Here is a 26185-nt window from a genome sequence, read left to right as displayed (position 1 = left end):
TTCAAGGAGCCCCCGAGAGAGACCAGCATGTACGTGGATCCATTACAACGCAGTGGGGAGGATGTGTACGGGGCATCATGGGAGCCCAGAGGTAGGCAGGGGAGGTCACGGAGGGCTGCCTGGAAGAGGTGACTCCCAAGGTGAATCTTAAAGTGTGACCGGGCACGGCAGCCCTCCACTTTTCAAATTTACTCTCTGCAGAGGGCTGTGGGTTGAGAACAACTCGAATAGGGAAGCTCACATGGTGGATGGTTGAATGAGAGGCGAGATCTATGGGAGGGACTGAGGATTCGGGGCATCAAGGCCGGGGCCTTGGGAAAGCTGTTTGGAGGGGTCTCGTTCAAGCTCTGGTCCAAGGACTACACTGCTGAGACCCACCTTGGCAGAAGGGCAGATTGCACTGATTCCTGCCCAAACTGTGATATTCCTGCTTCTTTCCTACGTTGCGCTTTTCTGGGCACTGAGGAGACTGGGCACTGACCTCTTTGATTCTCTGGCAACTCCGGGAGGAGGGGCTTAGACAAGGAAACCTGCCCAAGGCCGCCCAGCGAGCCAGGATTTGAGTCCCTTATGAATCTAATCTGAATTCTCGTTAAGGTCAAGGTCAGGGATGCAGGCACACATCCATGAGGTCAGAGGATGCTGCTGACCCCACACCAGCGATTCAGCCCTCTGGACGACTTCTGGGGAACTGAACCACATCCTATTTCTGCAAAGTGGTATTGCCAGGAATGCAAATGACAGGTAGAGATCTCTATCCATTGTCTGAGTCTGGCTTCGTCATTTATTCATCAACTATTTATGGAGCAGGTACCATCTCCGAGGCCCATTTAGAGGGGCAAGAAGCCCCTGCCGTGGAGACATTTATCAGTGGAGGAGGGAAGTCACACACAGGGGAAGAGAGCTTGAATCAGATAAGGCAGGAAAGAGTAAATGCCACGTGAGTGGGGCACAGCGAGTTTTGGACGTTCCTCAAGGACAAGCGGGGCAGGGCTGTTCCAGGGCCAACAGGGGCAGAAAGGTCACCCTAACTCTGCAAAGACACAGCGGTTCCAGGTGGAACAAGAATGAACAGAATTTAAGAGGCAGATCTGAGGATGGGAAAGCGGGAGTCCCTGGGCGTGGCTTCTCCTTTCTGTCCATTTGTAACAACAGGCTGCTGCTGGTTGGTTTCCTTCCTGCAGCCTTCACCCTGCTTTGTGGGCTGCTCTTGGTCGTGGGCTTGCACAGCCACCCCAGTCCTCAGCCAACCTCACCCCGGTCAGTGTCGGGAGAAATCCCTGGGACTGTCTGGGCCCCAGCTGAGGTGCTGCCACAATCCCCCGGCTCTCGGCAGCTTAGATGGTTTCTTTAAGGGCAGAAGCCCCCAGCTGCTGAAGAGAAATATCTTCACTCTTCTGTTCTGCATCCTTCCTTGAAAGGCCTGCTTTGACTCTGTTGAAAGGAAAAGACAATTGGAAAAACGACATGGGAAGGGAGAAGGGAGGTGCTGAGGGGCAGGTGGCGTGTGCGCGGTGTTCAAGGGTGTTTGGGCCACAGGCAGTCTCCACTCTCCCAAAGCCCCCAGGGAAGGTGGAAGCCCCAGTGGCCCTTCCTCTAGTCCTTGTGGGACACTGAGCGGCGCCCTCCCGCTGTCCCGTCCGCTCCCTCCTTGCTCCATTCCTGAGGTCTCACAGCCGGCAGAGGCTGGCCTGGTTTAACAGTCAGACTTGGAAAACCTTCAGGGTCGAAGAGTTTTCCGATGAAACCCTGAGGCCAGACACGCACCCAAGGTCACCCAGTGGGGTCTGGCTTGCCTGTGGACCACGCGCACCAGCAGAGACCCTGGGGACTGGACACTGTCAGTGTCCTTCCTGCCCCAGGTAGAGCCAGCCCCAGGAGGCAGGGAGGGCGAGAGCGAAGGGAGTCACCTGGAACAGCCCCCAAACAGCCCGAAGGCTGCCCCTGGGCTCTCTGTCCTTTGACCAGATCCAATTCAGCCTTTTTCTGTTTTAACCCTCTAGTCTTTGAAATAACTCGTGTTCCGTCTCCTCTAGTTTATTTTATCCTGGCCTGCAGACTGATAAGTATTTGTTCTACCTAACAGTCTTGTTTTTGTATCTCCCTGTTTTAATCATTTACACATCTTGCCAATTTCTCCTGTCTACTGGTTCCATTTTTAGAACTTTTTCAACGTTCAAAACATTTTTTTTTTAAGATTTTATTTTTCTTCCCAAAGCCCCCTGGTACATAGTTGTGTATTTTTAGTTGTGGGTCCTTCTAGTTGTGGCATGTGGGATGCCGCCTCAGCATGGCTTGATGAGCGGTGCCATGTCCGCGCCCAGGATTCAAACTGGTGAAACCCTGGGCCGCCTGCAGCGGAGCATGCGAACTTAACCGCTCGGCCACAGGGCCGGTCCCTCAAAATGTTTTGCCAGTGTTTTTAACCTTACCTTTTAACTTTTCTATTTCTAATCTTTTAGTTCAATGGTTTAAACCATTTTTGTGGGGGTGATTATTTCTTAACATAATCACAAAGAAACGTTTCTTTCTTCTTGCTCTGCTGTCCTCGTCTCTATTCTGCCCTTTAAGACTCCTGATCTTTCCGACTCTGTCGCTTGGGTTTGTTCAGCTTCTTGGTTTTACGTGTCGTGTGTCTGTGGGTGGGGACCGACAGGCAGGGCTCTCCCTCGCTACCTGCTTGTCCTCAGTTCCGTTTAATAGATTCCCCACCCCTTTAAAGACGATTCCTAAAATTGCAGAGGCAGACATTCTCCAGATTCAACTCTGCACTGGTCAGGTTTGCTCAACGCTACTTTTAAACTCATCAAACGAGCAAAGATGACCAGAGCCAGCCCGTTGTGTGACGTGAAATCCATGATCTTCTTTTTTAATGACTGAAATAGAGTGAAATTAGCATTAAAATCATGCTTGGGTCAGCTGTGCAACTGGAGGTCACTGTGAATAGCGGGGTGGCAGGAGGTCCCCGCTCACCAAGGACCTGGGCTTTGGCCTCAGTGGACAGCCCGATCAACGAAGGGCTGAAAATCTACCCCCCTCCCCCTCACCTTTCCATGCCCCGCTTCCAGGGGGCGAGCTCCATGGAAAGTGACTGGTTGGAGCCTTGAACTTTCTCCAGGCCAGTTTGCCTCTCTTCTGGATCTTTCCACCATCTTGGCAGACTTTAGGGAGCATCTCCCCAGGTCCCTTCCCTGGTTTCTGGGCCTGAAGAGGGGCTGCCCTGTGTCTGGGAAGCGACCTAATTGAATTCGTGTATCTTTTTCACTGTATGCCTCTTCCTCCTGATCATCAAAGGAAACCTCAATATAGATAATTTGGATATAATTTAAAAAATTTAAAGCAGTCAGGAAAAAAGAAAACGTCACCTATAACTTGAGGCGATGACTATCACCATTTTAGTATATTTCTTTCTCTCAATGTATTTCTTGAGATAATTAGGAAGATATCATAAGTAATTATAATATACTGCTTAACAGTATATTGTAAACATTCCTTATGCCATTAAACACTCTTCATCAACCTAACTTTTAACTGTTGCATAATGTCAAAATTTATTTAAATTGTTGGATATTTGGACCATTTACTTTTTTTTAATGTACATTAAGCATGGTGATGAACATCCTTGTAAATAAACTTTGTCCACATTTCAGCTTGTTTTCTTGGGGCAGATTCCTGGAAATGCCGTTGCTGCTTGGAAGAATATGAAAATTTTTACAGTTCATGGTCAGTTATGCCAAAGAACCTTCCAGAAAGGCTTCAGGAGTTTCCTGCCCCCTACCCACACATCTCCTGCGTTGACTATTACTATATTTAAAAACCTTTCTCCGTTGGATGTTTAAAAATGACATCTCCCTGTTTGAATTACATTTCTTTGATCGTGACTGAGGTGAATACTTCTCTGTTTACTTCCTATTGGCGTTTCCTCCCTTGTGAATGCTCTATCCTGACATGAAAGGAAGTTTTGAACAGGTTTAGTCAACTGTTCCTTTGCTATGGTGCCCCAACAAACTGGGACATAAGCCCCACTGAGTCACAGGGGCCGACCACACGCATTCAGACCGTTTTGAAGAAACAGTATCTGGTCTCATGTTTAATGAAGAATCTGGCAATTTACACAGAAACAAATTATTTACAAATGGATTTTTGCCTGCCTACGAAATAAAGCTGGGGAAAGTCCACTTATGTCTTTACCTCAGGAACCGTGTCACAGGCGGCTTAGAGCTAATCCTTCTTGGCGTGCCGCCATCTTGGGGATGGGTCACTTGAACCTTAGAAAGGGGTCATTTTCTTCTCATCTTAATCCTTGACATCCCAGGCCTGTGACCGGCAGTCATAATTGTTTGATGAGATTAGAAATTGAGAAAAATGAGATAAGCTTCATTCTTATTGTCCAAGTATCTGAAATTCCATTTGACTGACTCAGGAGAGAGGCTCTGTGTTGCTTCCCCCGCCTGACATCACCACTTCCTACCAAACTGAAACAAGTTGAATGGTTTCTGTCTCAAGTTTGGTTGGACAACAGCTGTCGAAAAGAACCCCAGACAGGTTATTGAGGAAGCCCACGGAGCAGGACACCTGGGAATCATGCAGGGGCAGGCTAAATGTGTACCTGACTAACAGCTTCTCAATGGCTCTTGAAGTCTCAACTGCAACGAGTCCTTATGGCTATTGGAACACACAATTGTGGTTGTAGAGAATGCATGCTTCATGGAGGTGACATTGCTTCCAAGGGGGCAAAAACTAGTTCTTCAGGGGCAAAAACATCTGCCATACCACAGTGGTTTGTGGCCTTCCAAAGGGCCGCAATAGAAGAACGGATACACAGTATATCTGTGGTATTAAAATATTATTGGGGGCCGGCTCCGTGGCCGAGTGGTTAAGTTCGCACGCTCCGCTGCGGTGGCCCAGGGTTCAGATCCTGGGCGCGGACGTGGCACCGCTCGTCAGGCCACGTTGAGGCGGCGTCCCACATTCCACAACTAGAAGGATCTGCAACTAAGATATACAACTATGTACAGGGCGGGTTTGGGGAGATAAAGCAGAAAAAAAAAAAAAGATTGGCAACAGTTGTTAGCCCAGGTGCCAATCTTTAAAAAAAAATAATAAAATAAAATATTATTGGGAGGGTGAGAGTGTAATTAGGAAAAATATATATGTTAAAAGACTCCTTATTGGGGGCTGGGGAGTAGGTTATAATGTAAAAAGTTTGAGAAACTCTGTTCTGGAGAAACTGCCCGAAACACCTAGACCCCAGGTCACATTTAGTCTGAGATTCACGAACGCCAAGGAGATAGAAAGATCTTTTAAAAATATAAATCAGGGGCCGGCCCCATGGCCGAGTGGTTAAGTTCATGGCGGCCCAGGGTTTTACCGGTTCAGATCCTGGGCGCGGACATGGCACCACTCATCAGGCCACACTGAGGCAGCGTCCCACATGCCACAACTAGAAGGACCCACAACTAAAATACACACAACTATGTACTGGGGAGATTTGGGGAGAAAAAAAGCAGAAAAAAAAAAGATTGGCAACAGTTGTTAGCTCAGGTGCTAATCTTTAAAAATACAAATCAGACCACATCAAATCCTTTTTTCGCAGTGGTTTCTCTGTTGGCTGAAAATAAAAGCCTAAATTCTCAGCCTGGTCTCTAGGGCTGCCCCGGGGCACCACTCCAGCCCCACCTGTCAGGTTCTCACCTGGCTCAGCAGCCCTCAGCTCTCTGGGACCTCAGGGGGCTTGCATGGGCTGTTCCCTCCTCCTGGGACACACTTGTCCCCTTCTCAGCCTGGCTAACTCCTCCTCCTCCTTTAAGTGTAGAGCCACCCCAACTTCCCAGTTGTTCTCTCTTAGTCACACCTTTATTTGCGCCTGGCACCTAGTAGGAAGTCAACGAATCGTAATTAAATACATGAATTAGATTTCAAAAAGCCTAAATTAAACACCAGGTAAAATCTTTGGCTTCCAGAACTCTGCAAACCTGCCAGACCAGCATTCACTAATCTCACCGGCTCACTCATGGCCCCGTTCTGTCTGGACGTGCTCCTGCTGGTGTCCAAGCAAGAGCGGGCTTCGTTTCCCCAAGAAGTCAGCTCACTCTGCTTGCTAAATAAGCACCGTGTCCGTTTCCCCTTTAATAACCATAGGTCTAAACTTCTTGGGCAAAAGTTTACATGAGATGCAAATAGGCTTTGGGAGTGGCTAGTCTATTTTTTGGCATTGTTAACGCTAGTTAGAATCCCAAGGGGAATTCTGGGAGGACAAGGGGAATCTGGAGGGGCGTGAGGTTAGAGGAGGTGGGGGTCGAGGGGATTGTCCTTTATCTGTTTATGAGAATGACAACCTGTGTCATCGAAAAGATATGAAAAGCTTTTCTTCCCTGCTCTGCCTGAACGACGCAATCCTAAAGCCGTTCCGTGGGGCAGAGCAAGGTGGGTGTCCCCGGTGGGGGGTGGCCTGGCGCGGGGTGACAGAGCGCAAGCGGGGTGCGGAGGGGGTCCATGCAGGGAGAGCCAGGTTACACGCAGGGGGACTGATCAAACAAGGAAATATGGTAAGGATGAAGGGAGGTACATTTCTCATTGTCAGAGAAGGGAGTTGAATATGAAAAGGGAGAAAACGGGGCTGAATCGGTGGCGTTGGATTGGAATTGGAGGGGTTGCTGTGAACTCACGGTTTTCAGTGTGATCTGTAGGTGGAGAAATAAAGATGTAAGGGTGTGTATATGTATATTCGGGTATTCCCCACCTCTCCACTGGGAGGGCTTGAGGGCAGTAACGACGAGCCCCTCACATCTAGATCCTGGCTTCCGAATACCATTCTCTGCTATAATGAACCAGGACACTCAGAGAAATGGCTGCTCCCAGGACTGCCACAGGGAAACGATGAGCCCAGAATGTCTGGTTGTGCCAGAAAGCAAGGATATGCTCAAAGAAGTTTAAAAGGACACAGAAGTCAAATGGTCCCCACTGGCCAAATCTAGGATAAATTGAGCATCAAAATAAACAGAGTATAATCCATTGAAAAAATGAGAAGCCATAAATCCATAATGATCCAAATAAATACATCATAAATTGAAAGTTTGATGAGGAAGGGAATATTTACATCGTTTCAAAGTACTTGCCCACAAAATACTGGTTAATTACAGAGGGGAAAAAAGAGTAACTTCACAGTGGGGAAGTCTGGCAGATACCACCTTAATTAAGGGATTGAGAGATATCACAGGACAAATGAAAATTGTGTGCTGCCTGATAGGGTGTAATCAGCAGGACACAGTATCGCTTCTGCGACAGCACTGCCAGAGACGCATAAGCTATAACCTGTAACATCAGAACAACCCATACCCAGGGAAAATCTACAAAATAACTAGTCTGTATCTTCAAAACAGTCAAGGTCCTTGTTAACTCACAGCTGATCTGTCGTGGCTCTGTGTTCATCTTCAAAGCTATCTGGAGCCAAGACACTGACCATTAATGAAAACGAGGATGAAATGTACTAGCCGGTAATTTACAAGGTGCAGTTAAAGTCTGAAGGCCCCTGGGAGGCAGCCTCTGTCAACTTGTCTACACTGCTTATTGAAAATTGTAGATTCCCAAGGTCTGCAATTGGTTTACCGGGTTACAGCCCTGGTTTGGGATGTGACCAATGGGATATAAAAGACCCCTCAGCAAACTCGTGCCTTGGCTTCCCTGAGATGGAGGTAGCCCACATTCATCGCGATAGCTGGCGAGGCAGAGATGAAAGGCACGCTGGGGACTAAGAGAGGCCGTGGGGAGTACACCTGGGTACCCTGAGCCTCCCCGATCTTTGCCTGTATTTCCTTCCTCCTAGTGTATGGCATCCTTTGCCTTATGAAAGCGTTATGTAACTGTGCTTTGTGGAGTCTTTTTTGTCCTTCCAGTTATAAAACCTTGTGTCATTGTTGGAGTCACGAGAGTCAAGGGACACTTGAGGACCTAGTCTAGCCTGAAGGAGATGCGACAACTGAATGCCACCTGTGATTCTGAACCAGATCCTCTTGCTTTACAAGACATTGTTGGGGGGCAAAACTTGAATGAGGTCTGAGGATTAAATGGTAGTCATGTATCACCATTAATTTTCTGATTGCAGTGGCAATATGATGGTCATGTCGGAGAAGATCCTTGTTGGAGGACATACACGTTAAAGCATTTGGAAGAGATGTCAACAACTTTCTCTTATGTGGTTCAGAAAAAAAAGTCCTTTGTCTAGCATAGCACTTCTGTAAGTTTGAGATTGTTCCCGATGTCACGCACACACACAATTAAAAAAAATAAATGATAAAAGCAATACAAAATATGGGACTACTTTACAACATCTGTTAAGCTTTAGAGAGCTTCCCACACTGTGGACATTAATAAGTTTTTCAGCTGTGCACCTGGGCCTCGCCTCCTGGGAGGAACGGACTCCCGACAGGGCCAGCTAGATCAGACCCAACCGGAAATCGTTATGAGAAAGAATGGCTTGTTATCAACTACTATGAAGATTAAAATTATTTTTAGCAAATGGTCTCCATAATGTGATTAGTTCATATCCGCAACCACATACAGTAGTTTTGTTTTTTTTTTTGAGGAAGATTAGCCCTGAGCTAACTGCTGCCAATCCTTCTGTTTTTGCTGAGGAAGACTGGCCCTGAGCTAACATCCGTGCCCATCTTCCTCTACTTTATATGTGGGATGCCTACCACAGCATGGCGTGCCAAGCAGTGCCATGTTCGCACCCGGGATCCGAACCGGCAAACCCTGGGCCGCAGAGAAGCGGAATGTGTGAACTTGACCGCAGCGCCACCGCGTCGGCCCCAGTAGTTTTACAGTAAATTGTTCCTGGCGAGGTCAAAGGATGCGATGCTACCTAAAACTAGAACTTCATTTGGTATTACTGGGATGTTTCTATAGTCAGGGTAGGCAAAATGTGATTTAAAAAATGTCCAGGCCAGATCATTACAGTGGTTCTGTCTGCAATATTAGGGGAGGGCACTTCTCCAACCATTTTTCACATACTTGGGCCCCTCAGGCAACATCTCAGAGCCTCTGCAAGTAAGCTCTGGATTGGGTTCTTGACAGGTATTTACCCAGCACCAGGATACCTGGACCTCCGTCTGTGGGGAGGGGGCGGGGCAGTGGAAGACAAGCAGGCAAAGGGCAAAGAAAGGAGCTCCAGACAGAGGGAACAGCCTTGGTGGTGGCCAGGCTGACCGTGGGGAGGTGAGCAGGGGCCAGGTCCGGGGCCTTGAAAGCTTTGAGATTTTATCCTCAGTGCAGAGGGGAGGCGGTGAAGGAGGGAGTGACGTGAATCTTTACACGATAAGCCTTTCCCACTAGCTGCTGTGTAGAGACTAAGAAGAGAGGGACCTGGGACGAGCAGAGTCTCTTGGAGTTGTCTCGACAAAAGATAATGGTGGCTAGGAGGACAGGGACGGCCATGGCGTGGAGAGAGACAGACAGATTCGAAACAAATTTTGGAGGCAGAATTGACAGGACTTGCCAAGGACGTATCTTTGATCTGCGTGAGTCCGGCGGCTCAGGTTAGACACGGGATGTTCATGGGGTGGGGGGTATTTTTAAGGGCACCCACAGAGCCTGCTGGGCAGAGATGGGTTCAGCTGTGGGATCAAGCTGGACTTTCAGAGAAAGCTACAGTTTTGGGGCCCTGTCACTTTCGCTGCCCCCACTCCCCAAAACTAAGGGTCTTCGCTGAGCCCACTGCTGCCGAAAAATGCTTCAAGGAGCCACACCAAGTCCCCTCTGGCACTCGTTAGGAACGTTGTCAAGGACATTACTGTCATCTTACTCGGCGGCCTCTCTAAGGAGACCCACAAGAGAAATTTCTTCTACTGCTAATTGCTAAGAAAAGCTTCATGTTCCCCAAGGAACTGTATTCCTTTTCGTCTCTGACAGTAAGACAAAAGTCACTAATGGGGTCCCCCTTTCTGCTGCCAGGAAGCTCTGAGCCACATGCGAAGCCCTATGCGGCAGCCGCACGGCCCTGTCTTTGCGTCAAAGGCGGCACCTCTCCTCTGCCAAACCAGCATCCCATCCTCTGCCAGCTTCGCTTCAACTCACGTTCTTATTCTTCCTGGTCCACAGTGTATTCTTGTTTCTATTTCCCCATTCGTTGCTGGCTCTGTTCTTTGGAAAGCTAAGCCTCCGCAGATGGAGGTGGTAGGCATCGCTGGTCTTTCCCCACGGCTCTCACTGGTCCAGCCAGGACGTTTTACCAGCTGAAGGATGCTTTTTGCCCCCAAGTGGTTTCAGTGGAACCTGCAGCCTGTTTGGCCGCCCCTACCCCGCTGTGCCCACAGGCCCCTCACCTCCTCTCCATCGCCTCAATGGTCTCCACCAGGGGCATGTTGCGCGTCTCAGCCAAGAAGCAGACAGCCAGCCCGGCCAGGATCGAGGTGGCTCCGAAGCCCACAGGTGGCAGGACCGGGCCAAACTCCCCGAGCATGGTGACCAGGGGCGCCGCCAGGCCCCCGAGGCGGGCGTTGACCGAGGTGAAGCCCATCCCCATCTGCCTGTTCAAGGAGTGTGGACGGGTCAGTAGCCATGGCCTGGAGCCCCCAGAGAGCCGGGAGTGCCAGGTCCTGGGTGTCAGGGGGCAGAGCAGAAAGGAGAGAGGGGTCCCGCTTGGACAAACCCAGCAGGTGTCAGCCTGGAGCACCAGGGCCTCCCGGGCTGGGTCAGGCACTCCTCTGCCTCTCCCATGCACCCACCTGATCTCCGTGGGGTACAGCTCTCCCGTGAACAGGTACACGCAGATGAAGGAGCTGGCCAGGCAGCCTTTGCCCAGCGCCGCCTGGGCCGTGCGCAGGGCCTGCATATCTGGGGATGGGGGAGGCAGAGCCGGTGGGGTGAGGAGCTCAGAGCCTCAAAGGGGAGCAGGGAGGCAAGGGGGCTAGTGGATGGGGGTGGGAGGGCCTCAGGAGGGGACAGGGGAGGGAGGCAGAGTCACGTGGCAGCGGTGGGGGGTGGGAATTGGGATTCTCACTACCTCACTGGTCCCACCTGGGACCCAGAAGTTCCCCACTGCCCTTCTCTGACCTCTACCTCCTTCCTCCCTTATTGCCATCTGTCACCAAGTCCTGGGGGAAGGCTGACAAGCTTTGGAGTTAGGCCTGGGTTCAAATCCCAGCTCTGACCCAGCTGAGTGACCTTGGTTACTGTTACTTAACCTCTCTGAGCCTCCTTGTCCTCATCTGTAAAATGAGGAAAGTACCAGCGCCTGCTTCACAGGCTTGTCAGAAGGTTGACATGACGTCCTGGGTGCAAAGTGCTCAGTGCTCTTTAAAGCTTAGCTGTTACCATCATTATGAATATGCTCGTCATGCTGTTGGTCATAAACAGCAAAACTCCAACGCACGTATCCAACATCGGGGCACAGGTCAAGGACACTATGGCCTGTCCTCTGGATCTGGTGGCAGCTCCGTGTGGCACACAGAATCAAGAGGGGAGATTTTATAAAACACCCACACCTGGGCCTTGCCCCGTCTCCACTGTGGCAAAGCGTCTTCGGGATGGGCTCATAGTTGGGGTATTGTTTTTTTTTGAGGAAGATTAGCCCTGAGCTAACATCCACCGCCAATCCTCCTCTTTTTGCTGAGGAAGACTGGCCCTGAGCTAATAGCTGTGCCCATCTTCCTCTATTTTATATGTGGGACGCCTACCACAGCATGGCTTTTGCCAAGCAGCGCCATGTCCGCACCCGGGATCCGAACCTGTGAACCCCGGCTGCTGAAGCAGAGTGTGTGAACTTAACTGTTATGCCTTGGGGCTGGTGCCAAGTTTGGGTATCTTTTACTTATTATTTTATTTTATTTTATTTTATTTTATTTTATTTTATATTTTTATTTTTTTTTTATTTTTTTTTTTAGGAAGATTAGCCCTGAGCTAACTGCTGCCAATCTTCCTCTTTTTGCTGAGGAAGATTGGCCCTGAGCTAACATCCATGCCCATCTTCCTCTACTTTATATGTGGGAGACCTGCCACAGCATGTCTTTTGCCAAGCTGTGCCATGTCTGCACCCGGGATCCGAACCAGTGAACCCCGGGCCGCTGAGAAGCGGTATGTGCGAACTTCACCGCTGCGCCACTGGGCCGGCCCCTTGGGTACTTTTTAAAAGGTCCCCAGGAGAGTCCAATGTGTAGCCAGAGTTGGAAAACACCAATCAAGATGAAGTATCATAAAATAATAAAAAATTAGGGTCAAGAAACATTTGTACTAACATAGAAAAGAATGTTTATGTTACAACATATAATGAAAAAGGATACATTTTATAATATATACATGCGTATACATATATAATCCTATTTATAGTATTGCATATACACACATAATATTATCTTAATTATGTCAAATCCAAAATCTATAAATAGGAAAAAGCATCAGAAGAAAATATATCAAAATACCACTAGTACTAATCTATCTGCTCTACAAGGGAGGAAGTGAAGCACAGAGAAACGAGTCCGCGTGCCCCAGGCCATGTTGGCAGAGCTGGGACACACGCTCCAGGATCTGATCCTCAGCCCCGGCTTCCTGCTGGAATCGCTGCACAGTTTTTTAAATACTGAGGGTTGCGTCCCAGTCCTTGAGACTAATGGCATTGGCCTGGAACCCCTGGGCACTGGGGGTTTGCAAAGGTCTCCGGGTGGTGACAATTCCAGCCCGGTTTGCAAACCACTGCTCCAGGGCCAGCCTGCTGAGGTTCAACCCTGACTTCTCAACCCTCATGATGCTGCCTGCAGGCTCCAGGTGGACACACCAGCCGGCCCTCTGGCTCTCCAGCTGTTTTTATGCATCAGTCTAATAATCTCTCTGGCAGGACAGTAAAGGCTTTGAAGGCAAAGACTCGTGTCCTTTGTAGATCCTCCACCATGTCGCGGATACTGGCACTAAGTGTTTAACAAGAACTCTACTATCTGGTGGCCACTTTATTTCTAGATCCAAAAGACTGTCTCAGCCTGTTCCCTCGTTGTACATGTTGCCCACCAGCCCCCAGCCCCCTGGGGCTCCCAGGCCGTAACGGCAGAAGCGGATGGCTCACCTTCCGGCACGAACATGTTCGCGATCACCATGAGCCCAGCCACGACGAGGAAGGAGGCCACCGTGGCCCGGCGGCCCACGTAGATCATGGTGGTGGTGGCCACCAGCATGGCCGGGATGTCTATGACCCCGAACAGGACCTGCACCAGGTAGACGCTGAGCCCAAACTTCTGCAGGTCCATGGCCAGGCCGTAGTAAGCCATGGAGTTGGAGAACCTGGGAGAGGGGCCAGAATGGTCCTGTTTCACCCCAGGGTCCACTGTCCTGGACCCAGGGGATGGGGGACACACAAGGATAAATGACACAAAGCTCCTCTCCTCAGGATGTTAAAATCCCCTGACTTGGCACAACCCCCCCTCCCGGTCCCCTAAGTCTCTGACTTTGGCCTTGGAGCCCAGCCCCTCCCTCCGCGTCCCTCTCCCTGAATCCAGTTGGTGGGACCTGGAGTGTGAGTGCTTTCCCCTGTCAGCACCTCCCCAGCCCCTCCACCTCCAGTAGCTGGTCTGAGCATCACATCTAAGAGTTAGGGGGAGAAAACAGGAGGCTTCCAATGAGGCCAAGGCTCCACCGGCCCCTCACAGCGCCTCCCACTGTCCACTGGGAACTCGGCAGCTGCTTCTGCTGAGAGGGTCTACAGTCCAACTGACCACAAAAACCTGGGGTCCACACACTTGGGGTCTCCACAGAAATTTCAGAGGCCCCCGAGGCAGTGTCTCAAAGAGATGTGTACACTCATGTTCATAGCAGCCTTGTTCACAAAAGCCAAAAGGCGGAAGCAACCCAAGCGTCCACCAACGGATGAATGATGAACAACACGTGGTCTATCCATACAATGGAATATTACTCAGCCTTCAAAAGGAAGAAATTCTGACCATGCCACAACATGGGTGAACCCTGAGGACGTTATGCTAAGTGAAATAAGCCATTCATAAAAAGATACATGCTGCATGATTCCGCTTATAGAAGGTCCCTAGAGGAGTCAAATTCAAATGGTGGTTGTCAGGGCCTGGGGAGAGCGAATGGGGAATTGCTGCTTAATGGGGACGGAGTTTCAGTTTGACAAGAGGGAAAGAGCTCTGGTGATCGGTTGCCCAACAGAGTGAATGTACTTAACACTGCGGTACTGACCTGCACAGTTACAAACGGTTAAGATGGCAAATTTTATGTTACATGTATTTTACCACAACTAAGAATAACAAAAACAGGACAAAACCAGGCGTTGTTTCTCCGCAGGCCACATGCCGGCACAGGCCCAGGAGCGTATGGGGAGGGGAGGTGGAAAAACAGAATTTGGCAGCGGGCTCTCTCCATCAGGGCCCAGCAGCTGCCTCCAAATTACTTCCCGAGAAACTCCTTCCACCCCTCCCAACTATCCCTGGCTATGTGAGTCACTGGAGATGGAAAAAAAGAGAAGAAACTTCTGGAAAAGCTGACAGTGATTCTTGTTGGCCCTAGTCAGGCCTGAGGGAGTCAAGGGAGAATCCGGGTCCGATTTCACCACTTCTCCTCCCAGATGGAGATCAGAGACGAGGCCCCCAACATATTGCTTTGAGCACTCTGGAAAACAGACAAACCCGGGTGAAATATCTCGTGGCCCTTAATGCCGCAGGGAAGGCCGCATGAGGTGGGCTTCGTCTGGTCTGGGGTTGTTGTGCTGGAGAGCAGACAATCTGACCTTGGAAAGACCAGTTTTGCTTCATTAGTCCCCTCACCCCGCCTCAACAGGATGGGCGTTGCGCGGACCGCCCCTCGGCGTCCTTCTCTCCCCACCCTCGCTCTCCACCGGCTGCTCCCTTCTTGGCAGTTCCTCTTGTCCCTTAGTGTCCTCTCTGTCCCGTATTTTTCTGTCTTCTTCCCCTTCCTTCTTCTCTCAGTTGTAGATGTTCCTGCCTTTCTTTCCTTCCCGCGTCCATCTGTTGTGTGATTTGTTCCCCACACCATGTAAATGTTCTCCCATGCCGCTGCACAGGGTCGTGAACGAAATGGACAAGATGCCTGCCCTCTCGGGGCTTCAGCTCTGGTGTGGAGACAGGCATTCAGGGAAGGAAACCCATGTTCCTCTCCCCACCATTGAAAAAACTTTGTCACATCATTAAACACGCAACAAGAGTACCCTTCACGTTTCCCTGCCTTGACATCTCCTGAAGGATCACAGGGACACCCTTCCTTTTAAAAACCCTCCTGAGGGGCTGGCCCCGTGGCCGAGTGGTTAAGTTCACACGCTCCACTGCAGGCGGCCCAGTGTTTCGTTGGTTCGAATGCTGGCCGCGGACATGGCGCTGCTCATCAAACCACGCTGAGGCAGTGTCCCACATGCCACAACTAGAAGGACCCACAACGAAGAATATACAACTATGTACCGGGGGGCTTTGGGGAGAAAAAGGAAAAAATAAAATCTTTAAAAACCCTCCCGAGCCTCTGGTCTTCTTTCCCAACACTTTGGCTTAGTTTTGGCAGGATGTGGAGTGACCCAGACCCCGAGGGCAGCAGAGAGGGGATGACAAAGATGGAGAACTTACAAGGAAAAGCCGGGGACTCTCATTGCCCATCCTCCTCCTCATCTCCCCTCCTCTGCCAGGGAGCCCAGAGCAAAGCCACGCCCCCACCTCTAGGCGTTTTAGAAAAGCTTCTGTTATTTCCAGCAGAAATCTCGGACTGGGCCTGTCTAATTAGCAGCGGATCCCCTCTCTCCACCGCAATCCAAAACAGTTGCCTTCTTACTCTGTGCCCTACTTTCGTCTCTCGGGAAGAACGACTTTCCAAGGGTCAGCAAGAGAAAGGCCCAATCCCGACTCAGTTATGTTAAACCAGCAGAGTCCCCGATAATCCAAAATGATATTTTCCTCCTTGTGGCTCCTGGGACCCCCATGCCCTGCCTCATCAAAGATGAAACCTAGAAAAGTCCTGTCCTGGCCACAAGGAGCTGTGACATCAGCAGGCAGATGAGGCTCCCCAAACAAAGACAAAATTCGTCCTTGCCTTCTCGTGCTCTCATCACTTAGAAATCACAAGAGTTGTAGGAGCTCTGTGCCAGGAGCTGGGGCAGAAACCAGTATCGATACTTTCTATGATCTCGCAGCAGATAAGATGACGTATTCACAGATGCCCGGGGTTACAACAGGGATCAATACTACTCATTGATTGAATATATACGTATATATATTCTGGGTACAATTTTTTGTTGGATGTTGGTTATTTTATTTTGGAATAAATTTATATTCACAGAAAAGTTGCAAAGTTACATCAGGACATCTTTGGGGGACCCTTATTCTGCACCACAAGTAGCATATTCATACAGCGGAATGCAATTCAACAGGAATAAGCTATGTACTACAACACGGATGCATCGCACAAACATAATACTGAACAAGAGACACTGGTTAAAGAAGAGTACACACCGTGTGATTAAATTTATGTGACGTTCAAAAATAAGCTAAAGTAATCTAGGGCATTAGAATAAGGATAGTGATTACCTTGGGGGAGGGCAGTGACTCCAAGGGGACACCAGAGGCTTCTGAGGGGGCTCTCCAGTTGCCCAAGCCAGAACTGCCTGGCAGGCAACACTGTCGGAGCAGAAGCCCTCTGAAGGCCAGAGTGGGGGATAATCGCACATTTCCAGCGCACGTGGGACACAGCGTCAAATTCACATCAGAGAATAGACTCTTTCCCAAAGCGCTTTCCTGGGAAGGTGCAGGGGGACATGTCACCTTTTAGTCCTCATAGGGACCTTAGGGGCAGGTGCATAAGTAGGAGACTGAGGCAGGGGGCTGGCTGACTTGCTCCAGGTCACCCGGCTAGTCTTGTCTACAAGAGCCACTTGGTTACCACTGAAGAGTGTGCAGGGTCTGCTCCAGAGAGCGGATCATTTAGAGTCTACACCTCTGCTTCATAAATGTCAACCCCTGTTCTCTAAATGTCCAGGACATCCCGTCAAGTGAAATTAAAGTGGTCTTTATTTTTTTTTCCGTCAGCCCCTTCCCTTAGGATTTGCCAGCTTCAAGTCTGTGCTGACGGGTAGAGGTTGCCTTTGTATTTTTTCCTCCCCACAGCCCCAGCACGTAGTTGTATATCCTGGTTGTGAGTCCTTCTAGTTCTTCTGTGTGGGACGCCGCCACAGCACGGCTGGATGAGAGGTGCGTAGGTCTGTGCCCAGGATCCGAACCGGTGAACCCCGGGCAGCCAAAGCAGAGTGCGTGAACTTAACCACTACGCCACCAGGCCGGCCCCTGCCTTTGTATTTGCATCCATTTCACATTTTCATGCCCGTCTATGTCCCTGTTAGGAATTCCTGCCCGCTCACCTGGCAAACTCTATTAACCATCTTTTAAAACCCACCTAAGGTATGCTGACAGATAAAAACTAGACTATTGGGGGTGAGAAGGTGCAGTCTATTCAGAAACAGCTATACAAAAATGTACACCTGAAATTACACAGTGTTCTAAACCAATAGGACCTCAATAAAACCATTTTTTAAAAAAAACGCTTAAATTCCGTCTCCTGTGTGACCCTCAGCAGCCCCAACCAGGAGAAAGTCTATTAGGACATTTGTCATACCTCATGGAAATTACTGTTTCCCTGTCTGTCCCCTTCTGGACCCACAAGTGTTCTTCCAGAATGGGACACTTCCAAGAACCCCCTGGAAAGCCCCAAGGGCCTATCAGGACGGGACAAGGTATGCTTTGAAAAAGCTACCTGGGTGCTTCCAATAGGTGCCCCCACCCAGGTGAGACCACAGCCCAGATGTGGGGTCCCTAGATCAGAGTGGATGTCTCACCCATGGCCACCTCTTGGCATCCAGCAGAAGGCCAGAGGGCCCGGGACTCTCAGAGGACACTGGGAAAGAGTATGGGGCGGGATTGACTTCACAAGACTCACCTGCTCATTGCATTAAGCACATTTAAGAGTTTGTCAGTGGAGACAAAAGGCGTGTCCCTGCCTGGGGTCAAAGACTTGGGCATAAGCTGATCACCTACCAGACCACCATGAGACAGCAAGTGACCTTGCGGATGGCCGGGGTTCGGAAGAGGTCCAAGACCGAGTTGGAGGTGCGGATGCTTGTAAACTCACTCTGGATGTAGGAGCTCACCACCTGGGCAAGGAAAGCTTGTCAGGGGAAGAGAGGGACCTGGGCCCCATTTCCCTGCTGGGTATCCCTTTATCCGTGGAGAGGAGCGCCACGGTCGTCGTCCCCTGCAAGATGGTTGGCCCTGGGCTCTTCCCCATCCTGGGACTGAAGGCCCTCCACGGGCTGTCTCCAGGGCCCCTGGGCTGCCTGCTGATTAGGCTGAATAGCCACTTGTGGTTCCAGCAGGACCCTCACGCCCCCCCTCCTGGTATAGACTGAGATAATCTCTGCCGATGATCACCGGCAGGGGTTCCGAGGGCTTCTGCCACTTGCCACCGTATGTTCTTTGGCAAATTACCTAAGTTATTGTTTCCCTGTCTGTCCCCTTCTGGACCCACAAGGGTTAGGTAACTTGGTAATGCAAACTTCAGTTTCCTCATCGGCAAAAGAGAGGCATTAAATGAGATTGTGTATAGAGCCCTTAGCACAGTGCCTGGCGTGGGGCTCGATAAATGGTCCTTATTTATAACAAGTGGTAAGTATCTTATCATAAACGGTATTTATAATAAATGGTACTTTTATTATTGATTCTTTGATAATTTCATTTTATGATTTCTATTTTAATATTTTTATTTTACTTTAGCATTTTATTTAAATTTTGGGGGGATGTCAATGGGAGTGGGTTATTTCCCCATTGCACAGATGGGTAAACTGATGAACAAAGCAGGTAAATTATTTATCCCGGATCGAGCAGTCATTCAATGGTTAAACATGGTTGCCACACAGCAACTCTTCCTTCTCTGTTTATTCCCAGCCCCTTCACCCGGATGGTGGCTGAGTCCTGGGCAGCTGCTGAGTCCCAGCACATCTGGAGGCCACCAGCGAGACTGAAAACTGTTCCTCCCTTCCTCCACCCATCCCGCCTACCTCCTTGGTCAGCCTTTCGCCTTCCTCCTTCCTCCCGTTCATGGCAGCCACCTTGCGCAGGTTCTGCATAGCGAGCTGGGACTTGCCGTGAAGGAGGAGCCAGCGCGATGACTCTGGCAGCCACCTGGGACCAAGAGAAGCATTAAGGATGACCCAGAGCTGATGGGAGCTCAGTCCATCCCCAAACCCAGGTACGCCTTCGTTTACCCTCCTTCAGACCCTAAAAACGGGAAAATGTCCTGCTGATGCAGAACCAGGAAGACTGGGGGACGCGCCAGCTTCCTTTTTTGCAGGATGTGGTACAGGGACTCGCTGGGGTACTTAGAGGCTACGTGGGACCTGGGACTTCCACAGATCTGATTTTGAGTCTGGTTCTGACCCCAGTGGGTTGCTTTGAATAAGTCATGGACCCTCCCTGGGCTGTGCCTCAGTTCCCCTCCTATAAAATACCGTGAGTTTGTCCCAAAGGCAAAGCACTCGCCATGTTCTGGAGCCTCACACTAATGGAAGGGGTTTTACCAGAGCTTCGCGACAGCCATGAACAGGGCTCTTGAGCCTGCGGCCCCCTGAACACCTGCCTGCCTTCGTGTGCCCCCCACGTCCAGCAGGTCCCAGCCACGGCACACCCCAAGCCTCTCACAGGAACAGGTGAGGCTCAGCCACACAGGTTCACCCTCCCCCACCCACTCTGCTCAGGACGTACCAAGAGTAGAGGAAAAAGACTAGGAAAGGAACAGAGACGGCAAATTGCAGCCACCGCCAGGGGCGGATCAGGTACGCCACTCCGGCCAGGATGAGCTGACCCAGGGTGAAGGAGTACCCCAGCAAGACCCCTGCCACGGTCCGGCCCCGGGTGGGCATCCACTCCACAACTGCAGAGAAAACCAGAACAGGTGCCGTTGGACTCAGCGCCCACGCGGTTGTTAATTCCTCCACCCCTTTTTGTTTGTTTTAAAGATTTTAATTTTTCCTTTTTCTCCCCAAACCCCCTAGACGCCACCTCAGCGTGGTTTGATGAGCAGTGCCATGTCCGCGCCCAGGAGTCAAACCAACGAAACCCTGGGCTGTCTGCAGTGGAGCGCGTGAACTTAACCACTCTGCCACAGGGCCAGCCCCCCTCCACCCCTTTTATGGTGACTCTGTGGCCCCTTGAAATCATGCCAGAGATGCATTAGACATGGGCAAAGTTGTGCCGGCCTCACTCCTTAAATTCCAGGTGGACCAAAGGACCAAATGTAACCAATAAAACCAAAAAAATATTAGAAGAAATCGTGGTAGACTTTTTTTTTTTCCATCTTAGAATCCAAAAGCGTTTTCCAAGAACGTCACAAAACCCAGAAGAATGAAAGGAAAGATCAACAAACTTGACTTCATAAAAATAAGAAGTGTCTGCACTCAAAAAAAAAAACAAAACAGCATTAAGCAAAGTCATAATGTCAGCAAAAAAAAAAAAAGCAACTCAACAGATAAAGGGTGAATTTCGGTAATACTGGAAGAGTTCTTACAGATCAATAGGAAAACAGCCAATGAGCCAAAAGAAAAACAGGCAAAGGATGTGAACCGTTGGTAGAAAAGGAAATATAATGACTCAATTTCATGATTTTTTTGTAAATGGCAAAACTTGGAAACAACGTAACTGTCCCTCCACGGAGGACGGGTTAAATAAATCATGCACACTCTAATGAGGGAACCACAATAAATGGCTGAGGACGCTGCTGTCCAATGAGCAGCCAGCTCGTGTGTCCAGTCCATAAGCAAATCCTGCGGCTTCCACCTGCAGAATCCAGCAGAGCCCTTCCTGCCTCCTCTCCTGCTACAACCGGCCCAAGCCAGCCTCCCCTCTGGCCGAGTGACCGCAGGAGGCCCGGAACTGGCCTCTAGAGGGATCCTGGCAAATGCTGAGTCAGATCACGTCAGACCTCTTCTCAGCCCAGGACCCTCCAGAGCTCCCGTCTCACGCAATCGCTACCCAAGTCCCTAAATGGGCACAGTGCCTGAGGATCTGCCCCTCCCTCCCTGACCTCATCTGTCCCCAGCCCCCAGCTCTGCTCCAGCCACAAGGATCCCCTCCTCTTGAGCGCAATAGGCAGACTCCCCACTCAGGGCTTTTGCTGGAATGTTCTTCCCTAGAGAGCCAGGGTGCAGTGCCTCGTCTCCTCCGAGCTTTGCCAGGGTGACCCCTCTCAGTGAGGCCTTCCCTGACCATGCCAGGGAAACCTGCAGCCTCTCCCCCACCCCACCATTCTTGTTCCCTTTCTGGGGTTTAGTTTTCCTCTGTAGCCCCTATCAAATTTTAAAATACTATATAATTCGCTTATTTGTGTTGTTTATTGTCTGTCTTCCCGCACAACAACACGGACTCCACAGGAGCAGGGATCCGCTCCTTCATTGCTGCGTCTCTAGTGCTTAGAACCTCGGCTGGCACACAGTAGTAGTAGGGGGGTGTGTGTGTGTGTGTGTGTGTCTGCATAGGGGTCTGTGTGGTATGGGTGTGCGTATATAGGGTGAATGTGTGTGCAGGGGTGTGGGCGTGTCAAGGTAAGTGAGTGTGTACATGGGGTGTGTGTGTTATGGAGGCAATTCTAGCATGAGCTGGACCTTGGACGTCCGTTCCTGCCTTCAGATTCCACGAGCCGTGGCTGGACGCCCTCCCCGAAGAGTGGGGGTGGGGTGGGGTGGGATTACTGAGATCCCACCATGAGCTCAGCGCCCTTCCATGCCCTGACATGGGGAAGGCGGGTGTCAGGTGCCACTGGCCTGGTGCATCCTGGTTCTCCAGCCCCAATATCCACCCCCCCTACCCACCCCCCTGAGATGTAGGATCCTCCCTGAGGCATGGCAGTGTCCCCAGAGCAGACTGAGTAATTAGAAGGAAGTGCAGGCAGGCCTGTCTCCAGGTGGGCTTCTTGCTGACCCACAGTGCTCTCTGCCAGAGCCACCCGGGGGCTGCTTGGTACCAGCCTGGAGTGAGTACTGACCCGGTCACTTTGGGGTGGGGACATTCCCACCTGGCACCCAGGAAGGTAGGTCTCCACCGTGGTGCTAAGGAGTTGCCGCCTTTGCCGGCGGGGTCAGCCTCGCCCTTTTTGGAGGCGCTTCATCTCTGGGCTTCCTGCAGCTCTGGGGACCATTGAGTCTCACCTCATTTCTGTGTCCCCACACCAAGCCCCCCACTGAGCCTGGGACACAGTTGGTGCCTAGTAAGTGGTTACTGATGACTAACTCAGGCAGGAAATAAACCCAACCCTCTCCGCTCACAGACAGGTGAATGGCAGCCCAGGGTCCACAGCTCGCTGCCGGCGGGGCCGCTGCTGAGAGCCCAGGTCTCCCCAGAACCCCCGGGAGGCTCTGAGTCCAGGTCACTGGATGAGAATCCCAACACGACGAAACAGGAAAGACGCCCAGTGAGGGGGCCACCTCCCCCTGTTCCGTGAGCACCCCTCCCCTCCAGGCCCCTCCTTGGCTGGACTCACCCAGAGAGAGGGAGTTGAGGATGATGCCGGAGAAGGTCATGCCCATCAGGAACCGGAAGACACAGTAGGCACTGAAGGAGCTGACGTACGCCGTGGCGGCCCCCGAAACTGCCAGCTGCAGGTACGACCAGACCAGGGGGCCCTTGCGACCCAGCCTGAGCCGGGCCATGGGCACAGGGTTAGGTTTCCAGAGGCGCCAGCAGCATCTCCCGTGGGAGATGTCGAGGGAGGGTGAGAAGAAGCTGCTCCCCACCCACGCCTATCCCTGCCCACCACCCCAAAGCCACCCCTCCATAACAGAACATCCGCTGGGAGCAGGCACTGGCGGCGGAGGTTGGTCATGGGGGGAGAAGTGTGTTGGGGAAGAAAACTGGAGATGAAGAGATGTATTCCCTCCTTCCTTCCTTCACTCAAGGAGTATTTCTGGCCCCCTACCAAGCCCCCAATCTTCCAGGGTCTGGGAAAGGCAGAGATGCTGCAAAGGCCCCGAGGCAGGTGCGGTAGGTGGTGGGAGGGTCCCCTGAGTGCCTTTGTGGTTGGAGGGAGGCCTCAGACCAGAACTCCCAGGGGTGGGCCCTTGGCAGGGGCCCAGGCTGGTAAGAGCAGGACCCCGGGGCCAAGTCTTCATTGAACTGGTTGTGTTCGGGAGGTCAGCGGGGGTGCGAGGGCTTGTCAAACCTCAGAGGAGTCCCAGGCCGGGGTGGCAGGGTTATTCCACTCCAGCCTTGGCACTGCCCCATTTGTAAGTGAGGGTCCAGGGTTGGAGCCCCAGCTTGGCCAGGAGGATGGCATTTCTTCTCCATCGCCCATGACACACTCATTCATTCATTCACTCATTCATTTTGTTACACAAATGTTCATTGATCACCTCTAAGTGGCAGGCCTGAGCTGGGGGCTGGTGACACAGAAGACACTATGGATAAGAAAGAAGCTCAAACGAAGAAGAACCAGGATGTGTTGTGACACGGTGCAATGAGGGCTGTGACAGAGTCAGCCACGAGGGGCCTGAGGCATGTAGCCCAGGGGGCAGTCTACACTCCAGGGTGTGTGGTCTGGAGTCCAGAAGGATCCCCCAGAACCTGAACTGGCAAGAGCAAGAGGAGGGACAGCGGGGAGGGGAGAGGAGAGGGGGAGAGAAGGGGAGGAAGAGCCGGAAAGGAAAGAGAAAGGGCAGAGCAGGCGCGACTGCCGACTCCGCAGAGCCATGCAGCACGTTGGGCTTCCCGGGCGTCTCTCCAGAGGTGCCCGGTCCATCGGTAGGGGCGGTCACCATTAGTTCTGGCTCATTCGTACAGGATAGAAGGGAGGACAGGAAGGCTCCTTCTAAAGGAACATGCAGAGGCCTTAAAGTGAAGAAAAAGTCAGACACAGAAGCACGTGTGGGGTGTGCCAGCCTTTGTACAAAAATGGACGGACGGAGCATTTGCACGCCTCTGCTTGGATTGCATCAGACGTAAAACATCTCTGGGGAGATACAGAGAGACCAGGCTGCCCTCCAGCAGTTTCCGCAGGGCAGGAGTCGGAGTGGGAAAGGGACGCCTCCTGCATGCTCTCTTGTACCTTCTGGAATTTTGAACCATGTGAATGTATTATGGGCATTATCAATTCGAAAATACATGAATAAAATTTAATAAAGAAAAATTAATGAAGACCCTCGTCCCCAAAGGCTCACCTGTCTGCAAGGGTGCCAAACACGGCGGCGCCCACCAGCACCCCGGCCATGTAGATGGACTGAGCCAGGTCGCGGAGGGCACGGGCCTCGCACACCAGGTCCCACTGTGAGGGAGAGAGGGATGCTCCAGCCTCGGCTTCAGGCAGTGCCCCCCGCCTCCTGGCCCCCTCTGACCTCCATCACGATGGTGGATGGGAAGACGCTGCGGTCGTAGACCCAGCCGTCCCTGCAGCCCTCCGTGGCCGCCCCCTGGACGGAGGTGTTGGGGCTCAGGAGGGCCCACTGAGGCTCTGTGAAGCGCCGGCACGGCTCGGGGTCCCCCAGCCGGTCCAGGGGCACGGTGGCCCTCAGCCAGGCTCCTGAGTTGTCAGTGACAGCCACAGTGTGGTTGGCGGGGCCCTGGCAGTGGTGGCGGGGCACGGCGGCCGTGAAGTTCTGCAGGAAGTTGTGGCAGGCCAGCAGGCTGCAGGGCAGCAGCAGCAGGGCCGTGTAGATGAGCTGGAAGCGACCCACGCCACCCAGGGCATCCAGCAGGTCTGTGAAGGCCATGGCCACGGCTGAGGCCCAGCCCGCCGGGCCTTATGTAAGGGGCCAGGATGGGGCCTCCAGAGGTGGAGGAACAGGCCAGGGGTTAGGACCGCAGATGCCCTGTGTCCGGCAGCTCAGAGGAGTTTGGTTACACCTCACAGGAGGCCTCGGGTGTCCCCGTGTCTAGAGGCTTCCCCTCCCTCCGGGCCCTTTCTCCTCATTTCTTTCAATCTCTCAGATCCTGAGTTGGAAAAGCAAGGGGTCCCAGAGGGCCCACCACCCGGCCCGCTGCCCTCGTCGGGAGGACCCCAGCAGTAAATGAGCACCATAGCCACCTTCCCCTCTTTTCTGGAGGCCACTGTGAGTCATCTTCAAGAGCCCAATTCCAGCCTCAGCACGTGGGACCCAGTCCCTGTCACGGGCTCCACTGAGGCCGGAGCCTTCACTGCTCCGTGGTCAGATAAGGGGGTACTAGTGATTGTGACCGCTTGCCCCATGCCCACTTCCTGAGAAGTCAGGAGACACTTGGGAAAAAAGTCCTCTAAAAATGCCCCAGAAGGGCAGCCAAGAGGAAGCCCTGCTACCCCGGTCCCCACCGCAGGCACTCTCAGCCTCAGAGTGGGGCTTCAGGAGGGCGTAGGGCCCCCAGACCATCTAGACCCAGTGTTCCAACCTTCTCATCAAAAAAACCCCAGAGAACTCTGCCGCACCGCCCGCTCGCCCCCCCACCCCCCGCTCCCTCTGGCCTCTCTCAGACCACCTCAGGCTCCCAGGAAGCGAGGGGCCACTTCCCTTATGGATGACAGCGAGGCCCAGCAGGACCGGGCCAGGCAACATGCAGGCCCAGGACAGCCCACTCCAGGCCCTGTGGCAGCCTGTGGCAGGTGGTGTCCAGGCAGTCGGCCACTCGGGGCTCCAGCTGGGGCTTCACCCAGGGCTCCCAGCAGCCGAGTGGCCCCCACCCTCCACCTGGGCTCCGTCAGCCTTCGCCCTGCAGATCTGCCCGTTTGTGGCTCGCCCACCCCCACAGTCCTATCCCCTCCTCCACCCCCACCTCAACCCACTCTTATCTCTGGTAAGATAGGCCAGGATCCCAGGGGGGCTGGAGCGGCTTACATAAGCTGCAGGTGTCTGGGTCACAAGGGGCAACCCCCCACCACCCCATTAACAAAGGACCTGAAGGAGGCTCTGTGCTCCGGGGAGCTTCCTAGGGGGTCGGGTTTGTGCTAAGTATGGGTTTCGGGTTTCAGGCAGAGCCTCACAGGCTGGAGTGCACTGGGCAGGCCTCCGGGGCTGTGAGGAGGCTGTGTAGGACCAGCAGTGTGGCCCTGCCCCTCAGCCCGGGCACTATCCTCCCAGATGCCCAGTACTCCAGCAGCGGTTCCAGCCTCCGGGGGGATGGGGAAGGAGATGGGGTGGAGGGGGGAGGCCCCAAGCAGTGGGCAGCAGGTGTTGGCAGAAACACACTCT

At 52.1% G+C, this 26185-nt stretch overlaps 1 protein-coding gene across 1 annotated transcript; it reads right to left on the bottom strand.

Annotated features, from left to right (window-relative positions):
- Positions 1-763: 763 nt before the first annotated feature.
- On the bottom strand, positions 764-24736 carry LOC106833591 (solute carrier family 22 member 20). Its single transcript, XM_014844860.3, has 10 exons — positions 24362-24736; positions 24188-24291; positions 22516-22670; positions 19746-19914; positions 19043-19166; positions 18024-18139; positions 13052-13266; positions 10725-10833; positions 10323-10526; positions 764-1434 (listed from the first exon to the last, which is right to left on the bottom strand). Exons 1-10 carry the CDS (start codon positions 24734-24736, stop codon positions 1338-1340), a joined length of 1668 nt encoding a protein of 555 aa, XP_014700346.3. The 3' UTR covers positions 764-1337.
- Between the last annotated feature and the right edge of the window lie 1449 nt (positions 24737-26185).

The sequence above is a fragment of the Equus asinus genome, chromosome 17 (assembly GCF_041296235.1).
Source record: "Equus asinus isolate D_3611 breed Donkey chromosome 17, EquAss-T2T_v2, whole genome shotgun sequence".
Taxonomy (NCBI): Eukaryota; Metazoa; Chordata; class Mammalia; order Perissodactyla; family Equidae; genus Equus; species Equus asinus.
The sequence above is the reverse complement of the archived record's forward strand: the minus strand, read 5'-3'. Positions and strand labels throughout refer to the sequence as shown.

What these genes read in the sequence shown, in the direction of transcription:
- LOC106833591 (XM_014844860.3), bottom strand. Translation starts at nt 24,736, where the DNA reads ATGGCCTTCACAGACCTGCTGGATGCCCTGGGTGGCGTGGGTCGCTTC. An exon ending in CATCCACCATCGTGATGGAG is followed by an intron (nt 24,292 to 24,361) that starts GTCAGAGGGGGC and finishes TCTCCCTCACAG; the next exon opens with TGGGACCTGGTGTGCGAGGC. An exon ending in GAACATGTTCGTGCCGGAAG is followed by an intron (nt 10,834 to 13,051) that starts GTGAGCCATCCG and finishes CCCCATCCCCAG; the next exon opens with ATATGCAGGCCCTGCGCACG.